The following is an 8,875-nucleotide window of genomic DNA, read 5'->3' on the forward strand; positions in this document are numbered from 1 at the left end:
AGTTAAAAGTATGTATCTTTGAGTTCAATTCACAAAGTCAACGTACTTCTTTAACCAAATTTGATCACTTTAGCTATTACACAGTTAGGCTACTTTAAGGGCATCTTCCAGTTTTACTTATCACTGCTATGGTGTGTTTAACTTGGACCTTTTTTCAAATATGTTTAAATGGTTTCGATCCTATTTTGTTCATGTAAACCAGAATGTGTGTCCAGCACGTCATTTGGAGTTAGGCCGAAGATCCAAATTGAGATTGTATACCATTTGCCTGCGTTGGTAGTGTATACGCTTATTATGGAAATGCCCATCACAATATGGCTAATCTATATATAGTTAAGAACTGAGGCAGACTTGTTATCTCTGTCTACTTGTGTGGCAATGATGCATTGTTTCCATGATTCAGGAGATGAAATGACTCGAATTTTCTGGAAATCTATAAAAGATAAGGTAATTGTGATATTCATGGCATCAGGTGATTTCATCATTTCATGTTCTTAATGAATCTGCAACTTGTTTCCATGTTTCACAGCTTATTTTTCCCTTTCTGGAACTGGATATCAAGTACTTTGATCTTGGCCTCCCTAATCGTGATGCCACCAGTGATAGAGTCACAATTGAAAGTGCAGAAGCTACTCTTAAGTATGCCTTATCATTCTGCCTTCATGTTACCTTTGCTAGACTACAGTACTGTTGAAGAAAACTAATGTTCTCTATCTTCTTTTGATTTCTTTCTCTTTCTTTTTCTCTGATGTTGACTGATATAGTCTGCTTAAGAAATCACAAAATAAAGCTTCGATTTTGGTCTTGTTTCATTTAATACCTTATTCCTGTATGAACTATGTAGTTCTGGTTATCATAAATATTGAAGTAAGTTGGTATTGAATTGAATAAACTGCAATGTAAAATTGGTTAGACGGCATGCGTATGACATGTGCTAATATGTTAAGCATGACATTGTTGTCTATGTTCTGTTATACTTGACCAGAATGACAGGGCTCATGGGTTGCCAAGGCAGATATTGCCATAATTTTATATGACCATTTCATATTCGTTAAACTAATTTTTTATCATGAAAAGATGTTGATCAATCGTCTTTGCATAATTTATTTTCTATGTTTCTTGTCATTGTAGGTACAATGTAGCAATCAAGTGTGCAACTATAACTCCTGGTATGATCTTCAAGTTTGAGGAGGTCCTCTCTAGAACGGGCCTATATACTTACATATATATCCTTCTCCATGGACAATCATTGGCTAACATACTATTCTGACGATCTGAATCATTTTATTGGGATCTCAATAGATGAAACTCGTGTTAAGGAGTTCAACTTGAAACAGATGTGGAGGAGTCCAAATGGGACAATCCGGAACATTTTAAATGGTCAGTAGACTTTTCCCTAATATTAACAAACTTTGTTGTGTGTTTGATCAGTTCTAAGTAGCAAATGCATTTTCTGTCCTTTTCAGGTACTGTTTTTAGAGAACCTATTATCTGCAGAAATGTTCCCCGCCTTGTTCCAGGTTTGCTGTAGTCTTTTCCTCTAAATTTGCCTCCATAACAAAGCAAAAGCTAATAGTTTTGTGTTCTTTTAGGTTGGACGAGGCCAATATGCATTGGGAGGCATGCTTTCGGTGATCAGTACCGAGCAACTGATGCAATCATAAAAGGACCTGGGAAACTTAAATCAGTTTTTGGTAATAGATTATCTGCGTTAAGAGGCTCAAAATTTCTGAGTTTTGATTTTGACACTTCTTGCAAAGGAGTTGAAATTTAGTGTTTATGGGTTACGTGATTTGCAGTACCTGATGGGTCCAATGAGAAGCAAGAATATGAGGTTTTCAACTTTACTGGTGCTGGAGGGGTAGCTCTGTCAATGTATAACACTGATGAGGTTGAAACTTACTCTTCTTTTTTTTTTTCCTCCAATGTCTATTACAGGCATAAATGAGTTGCTAGACAATTCTAATAGCTATTGTTTATGTTTTAATCTGTCTGAGCAGTCTATCCGATCCTTTGCGGATGCATCTATGAATACTGCCTACCAGAAAAAGTGGCCACTTTATCTTAGCACTAAAAATACTATTCTCAAGAAATATGATGGAAGGTATGCCAGTGCAGTGTTTCCTTTCTTCTTTTGTTATGTAATCTATTGTCCTATTTTTTACCATTGGAAAATAACCACTAAAACCCCTCATGCACCTTAGCATAGGAGTGCAGAGTCCTACATATGCAAGACAAAACTAATTACCTATGTTACATTATGGGTCAGTAGGATGTTGCACTACACAACTTTTTTCTTGCTTATGTCATTTTCTTACACTCGGATTATAATGAAGATTCAAGGACATCTTCCAGGAAGTTTATGAAACTCATTGGAGATCCAGATTTGAAGCCTCATCGAAATATCCCTCCCTGACGGATATTATGTTGGCCATGACAAGGAAGAAGAGTCCATCTTTAGTCTGCAACAGAAAATGTCAGGTTTGTCACAGAAGGCCATTTTCCAACAGCATACTTTATTTGAGTTCTTAGCTGAGATCAATGAGGAAGAAAATATGATTGAAATTGACATATCCATGGGCTCAATCAAGTGCTCAAGGTTTGAGATTGAAGCTTGATTAAAGAGTTCAAGGTACTTTATTGTTGCCCAAGTTCATAGGTAGTTACTGTTTGCTCTACTGATTTGTGCCTATCATTGATTGTTGTTTGGCAGGGTGATGCTGATGGGTATGATTTAGTTGTTGTTGATGCCATGCATAAAGCAACCTATGCAAGTAGAATTTGTCACTCGTGCCGACCTAATTGTGAAGCAAAGTAAGTTCTATTAAATTTGTTCTGTTAGTCATCGTACCATCCTCGTCCCACCATGCATATAGGGAATTTTACAGAGCAGTACGAAGTTGTGATTTTGACTAGTAATTGTTACATCCCCATGATATATGGTGCTGCATCTAGTTAAAAGTTATTTGTTGCTACTTATGTTTTACGGTTACCTTTTGGCTTGTACGTACTTAGAGCTTTCATACTTTATGATGTTTAGATTATTTTATACTTTGGTGTAAGAACAACTTTCCATTTTAGAATATTTATTTTTTGAATATGCAGTTTTAGATTGCCATTTCAGTAAGTATTATAGCACTGTGGTTAAGAACGCCGGAAATACAAATTAGATTGATGTATGCTATCAAGATATGTGTTATTAGCAGTTCTTTATGTCTTATATATACACAAGTACCTATAGTAATCAATGGCATCCTAATCCTAGAATTTAGTCTGGCCAAACTTTGACTACTAGTTCTATAAACATTTACACTTTCGTTAATGCAGAGTTACTGCTGTAGATGATCGTTACCAGATTGGAATCTACACTGTACGTAAGATTCAATACGGTGAAGAGATCACATTGGACTACAACTCTATTAAGGAGGTCTGACTCTTTTGCCTATGGGTCTCATGTGTTACTCGATTGCAATTTACATGACTGTATTTGACAATTGAAGTCTATTTTTTTTTACAGAGTAAGGAAGAATATGAAGCATTAGATTGTTTGTGCGGCAGTCAAGTTTGCCGGGGAGGTTACCTGAATTTGATAGGCGAAGGATCATTCTTGGAGGATCGAACATATGCTACATATGCTGCACAAGATGTAAATTGGATTGCTCGTATTGCAACATTGCTTGTGGGTGAGGATCGAACACAGTCTTGTATAACTTATGAAATTGGAAGGCTTCGTTCAATGAAATGTTTAAATGCTTATAAAATTGTATATAGTGAATCGATTGGAGTTTGTTTTTATGTATCTAAGTTACTTTTAGCATTAATATAAAATTATTGTTCATTGGTAATAATCTCTAGCATTGATTTTGTATGATTTCACCTAGCATTGATCTCATACAACACAATACAAAACAATGTATTGTATGATTGTAAACGAGTTTAAAATTAAGGCTTCTCCTACAACAGTAATTGGCTATTAGCCAATCTTATTACAATATTCACACCACAGCTAACCAAATATATTGGTTGTGTGAACTAACAACCAACAACAAAAGAAAACAAAGTTCTATTGTGTGAGATTCATAACACACAACAGAAATGAAATCATCTCTGTTGTCTGAGTAATCAACAGACAAGGGAGATCATTTCACTTCAGTTGTGTGTTATTAATATCAGACAACAAAGGATGAGTAATATCTGCTGTGTGTTACATATCGCAGACAACAAAGAATGAGTAATATCTGTTGTGTGTTATGAACCTCAGACAACAAAGAATGAGTTATATCTGTTGTGTGTTATGAATCTCACACAACGGTGAATTCCTTCTTCTGTTGTCTGATTGTACCGACACATCCCCGTGCATGCCATGCTAGGCACATGCCTGCGCATAATTCACACAACGGAAACAGATATTCTGTTGAGCAAAGTATTGTCACACAACGGTGAAATCACCGTTGTCTGATTTTTCAATCACACAACACTCGTTTAGACCACAGTGAGGCTGGTCATCACACAACTACAAATACCCGTCGTCTGATTAACTTATTGTAGTAGTGTGCCTATTGGTGAAGACTAATTCCTACATGTTAACATGTTTCCCTTTATATACACAGATCCCCATATTTATTGCTTGTCTAAAGTGAAGACTAATCCTTAGATTTTAAACTGACTAGGTGTAATGGTGGCATGGACTGGCATTGAGAACTTTTGTATGGGAAGATTTGATCCACCACCACCTGCAGATGAACCTGAAGATATTGAGGTTTGTTAAAAAACTTTGATCCCTATGATTGCTTTTCATCAAGTTTCTCTTCAGTTGTTTATTTACTATATCCGGATCTCTTTTTATTTAATTTTTACCTGTGCAACTCTCACTGATTGAGACTTCCTTCTTTCATTTGCTGTAGTGTGGCTTGGTATTTTCAACTTCTTACTTTTGCCACCAAAAAGAAAAAGCCATTGATAGGAAGAAAAGAACTTAATATTTCCTAGTTCCTTGTTATTACCATAAGCCATCACTCCAGTGATATTTGAAAAATGCGTTAATGCTTCATTATGTATCAGAAGAAGATATTGGATTCCCTGGTCACCACCAGTATGGCACTGGCTAAACAACACGATTGGGATCAAGCAAATGTTGTAGGAATGTTGTGATCAGTGTAATGCTGCCCTGGATACCATACAATGTGGTGCTTAAAACCTTGCGAGAACGTACGTAACTTTCCCATGTAATATATGGAAGATTGTGTCAAATTAATTCTTATTCATTTTGTACATGTAATAAAAAGGGTGTTAAAACATTTTTAGCAGATGCTGTCAAACCTATAGGTCCAATACTTTCTTCTTCTTCTTTTTCTTTTTGAATAATAACTTTCTCCTTAAATACACAACGATTGTTGTTATATGAGTATCGTTCACTTGGTCATCTATTTCGAGATTTAAATTTAATGGTTGAGATTAAACCATTAAAAAAAAATTTCATTTAATCTCAACAATGTGATAGCTGGATGGTTTATGGACGTTTTATCATTGTCAAATACACAGTTATCTTAATGGAATGGAAAATAAGAAAGGCACGTAAAGTGAGCTTGGTGAACTTAACGGTAGACCTATAAATGGACCAGATTTTGATTCGGACCTGCTCTAAATCCATGGCTATTGGACGGGTTTGGATCGAAAATTTTGATCCGTTGATCCGTTACTGATCCGAATCCGTTAACCCGTTTATTTAACGGATCAAATACGGATTTAGGTCGATCCGATCCGTTAATGATCAGGCCCGTTTTTTTAATAATAAAATATATATTTTTTATATTAATATATTATTATTATTTTAAAATATAAAATATAAAATATGAAGAATTTCTAATACATATTTTTTGCATAAATCTAAGGGAAAGTCCATCACCTAAGATTCCAAGAAGCATTAAGAATTTTGATAATGTAATTCTATTTTTGGTGATACTTTTCATGTTGTTTTAATATTTTATTAATATCTTATGAGGTATCATGATATAAATTTAATATTACTATTCAAAATTTTTAAATAATTAAAAATTATAAACGGGTCGGATTAGCGGATCGGGTATCGGTTAATCTGGCGGTACAGATTTGGATCAAGCAATCAATGATCCGCTGGGTTAACGGAGCGGGTTTGGATCGATTTTTTTTTAAGTAACAGGTTTGGATTTAAGTTGATCCGATCCAAATCCGATCCATTTACAGGTTTACTTTACGGTAAATTTACTTAAAATGAGGGTTGTAATTCATTCGACACGGTTCAAGTTCGGATTGAATTCAGCACGTTTTTAGCTCGTCCGAACTCGTAACCTTTCCGCCATCTAAAAATCTAAAATATGCAAAACCTTCTCGCATGTGAAATTTACAAACTAATAAAAGTATATTCTCATCCAACTCAGTTCGAATTGTCCCGTAACTTGGTACAAACTGCTCATGAGCTCTTACGAGCTGAGAATGGTGAAGTTCATTAAAATTGCCGACAGATGATAAATCTGCAAAAATTAAGAAAAATATGGTGAAGTTCATTAAAATTGAAAAGTCGGGGGTAAATTGCAAAAACATGAAAATAGTGATGAGTATTGTGCCCAAAATTTTTTCCCTCCACTTTTCAGTTACCCTGTTGGCATCCATATCTGCACTCAAAATTGAAGAGGCAGCAAAGCCGCTCTCATCTTGGGTCTCTAGAACACAACAATGGAAGTGGCCAGGTTACCGCTCTCAGCATCACACAGAGGCAAGCTCATATCAGCGGGCTATACTACTCTAGCTTCGCTCTCATCCATCTCTCCCTCCGACCTCGCTCGAGGTAATCATCGCTCTTCTCTCTCATTTTCTCACTTTTCTCAGCTAGGTTTCCCTCAAATTCATAACTTATGTATCAATCGCCAAATATCTGATGTAATTACTCTCAGTGCTTTCCAGTTTGCATAGCTTTGTTTTGCTAGGTTTGGTATTTGATTTTGGTTTACGGTTATATATCATTCTTAGAAAGCTTGCAAGAGTAGTGATGAAATAGAACTGGATTCTTGAGAAATTAAAGGACTTGGTTTGTGGGTAATTGAAGGATTCTTCACATGACTGTCCTAATTGTAACAAATGATGGTTTACCAATTGGAAAAGATAGGAAATTGGGAGGTATTTTCGATGTTGTTGGAACTCTGATATGATGGCTCGGGTGACCCGAGTTTGCATTTTGCAACATGAAGTTGTATTCGAGTCGGCCGTTTCTAGATACCTTTCAATGACAAGATTTTGAGTGTTACTGCAGCACATGAAATAAATATGTGTTTGTGTAGGTTTTTCTCCACAATGGTTTTTATCTCACTGTTGTTACCTTCATTATGGATCTTATGTTAAAGTTATTTTCTCCGTTTTCTCAAGGAAATCCATATTGATTCTGATAAAATTTGGGATACGATGATTGAATTTTTGTAGCATTCTTTATTGTTTAACAGATTTAAAAGTTCCAGAGAGTGAAGCTTTCGAAATGCTCAAGGTTGCAAAACTTGGTTGTGGGTTGGAACAGCCAGATAAACATACGGCCATTGTCAATGGTAATGACATTCTTTGTTTAACCAATATGTAAACATATGATATGAATTTCTGTAAATCAAATGCATTTGTTCAGAATAATGTAAAATGTGAAATTCTAGTGTCCTCTTTTTATCGACTTTGCATGACTTCAGTAGGAAGCTCACTAGAGGGAAAGTACAAACACTTGACATGCATAATAAAAAACCCAGCTAAGTAGCTGGCCACACAATTTCTTTCTTTGTACAATGTGTTGTAAACACAATGCTATAGGCACAAAAAGAAGATGCGACATTTTTCTGCTACTAACCGCACTCTCTGAGGAAGACTTACATTTGAGCGCAAAGTATCAGAAGTAACTCTGATCCTGTCTCCTGTAGGTGCACAAACTGCTTGGGATATCCTCAATGAGGAGAAGTTGTTAACGCGCATTACTACATCTTGTGCCGATCTAGACAAAATTCTCGGTGGGGGAATTAATTGTAAAGAAGTTACTGAAATTGGTTAGTCTATCAATTCCTAATCATTTATTGGAGTATGCTGTATGTTGGGGCAATACATTTGTGTACTTTGTCTTCATTTTTATGAGTACAAAACTGTGGCAAGCTTTTAATTGGTCAGGAGATGATTTTCTTTGTTTTTTTCCCCTGATTTTTAGGTGGAGTTCCAGGCATTGGTAAAACACAGCTTGGGTATGGGTGTTTTTTTTTTTCCCAATCTATGTGTATACTCCTTTTATTGTTCTCCAGGGCATTGAATGCATACTCCTTTTGATAAAATGTTATGCAGGAGTCCTTTTATTGGTCAGGAGATGAGCGTTGTTAATAACTAAACTTTTAAGTGAATGCTGTTGGAAAATTTAATATTAAATATTTTATTTTCCATAATTTGTGGATTATTAGTGAAAATGTGTGAAGTTAAATAAATGTAAATGACTATGCAATGAGAAGTCATGGCTGATCACAAAAGATAACTTTTAGTGAAAAGTCATCTCTCCTCTAAAAGTCACCTTACATCTATAAAACACTTGCTACACCATACTCTGTATATATCTTCTTGAATTCATCTTTCCTCTTCTCCTTTACATATGAGTCTTTCCTAATGTCTTGAAAATCAATTGCGTCTTTTCAAGAGAGTTCATACACAATCTAAGTTCGCTGTTCTTGAGGTTTGGAGTGCTACTACCACAAGAAGAAGGTCGTTGTATCCTAGGAGACATTTGCCATTAAAACCCTTCAAGCACCAATGAGGAGACAATTTCGTCTTAAGGACATAGAACCAAGTTCTAGACTCGACCATATTGTTAAAGGTTTTTCTAACTTTTATC

At 35.5% G+C, this 8,875-nt stretch overlaps 2 protein-coding genes and 1 long non-coding RNA gene across 3 annotated transcripts; all 3 read left to right on the forward strand.

Moving 5' to 3' along the window:
• The first annotated feature begins 363 nt into the window (after positions 1–363).
• Positions 364–2,393, forward strand: LOC112190501 (isocitrate dehydrogenase [NADP]). The gene is made up of 9 exons (XM_040517720.1): positions 364–447; positions 530–639; positions 1,132–1,169; positions 1,303–1,380; positions 1,467–1,520; positions 1,593–1,694; positions 1,800–1,891; positions 2,001–2,104; positions 2,273–2,393. The coding sequence occupies exons 1-9, from the start codon at positions 379–381 to the stop codon at positions 2,364–2,366; spliced, it is 741 nt and encodes a 246-aa protein (XP_040373654.1). The 5' UTR covers positions 364–378; the 3' UTR covers positions 2,367–2,393.
• Positions 2,394–2,701: 308 nt separating this feature from the next.
• Positions 2,702–3,556, forward strand: LOC121052517. Its single transcript, XR_005809309.1, has 3 exons — positions 2,702–2,814; positions 3,328–3,427; positions 3,518–3,556. It is a non-coding gene; the product is annotated as an uncharacterized LOC121052517 (long non-coding RNA).
• A 3,100-nt stretch (positions 3,557–6,656) lies between these two features.
• LOC121049427 (DNA repair protein RAD51 homolog 3-like) lies at positions 6,657–8,056 on the forward strand. The gene is made up of 3 exons (XM_040506774.1): positions 6,657–6,823; positions 7,473–7,571; positions 7,929–8,056. Exons 1-3 carry the CDS (start codon positions 6,712–6,714, stop codon positions 8,054–8,056), a joined length of 339 nt encoding a protein of 112 aa, XP_040362708.1. The 5' UTR covers positions 6,657–6,711.
• Positions 8,057–8,875: the final 819 nt, after the last annotated feature.

The sequence above is a fragment of the Rosa chinensis genome, chromosome 1 (genome assembly GCF_002994745.2).
Source record: "Rosa chinensis cultivar Old Blush chromosome 1, RchiOBHm-V2, whole genome shotgun sequence".
NCBI lineage: Eukaryota > Viridiplantae > Streptophyta > Magnoliopsida > Rosales > Rosaceae > Rosa > Rosa chinensis.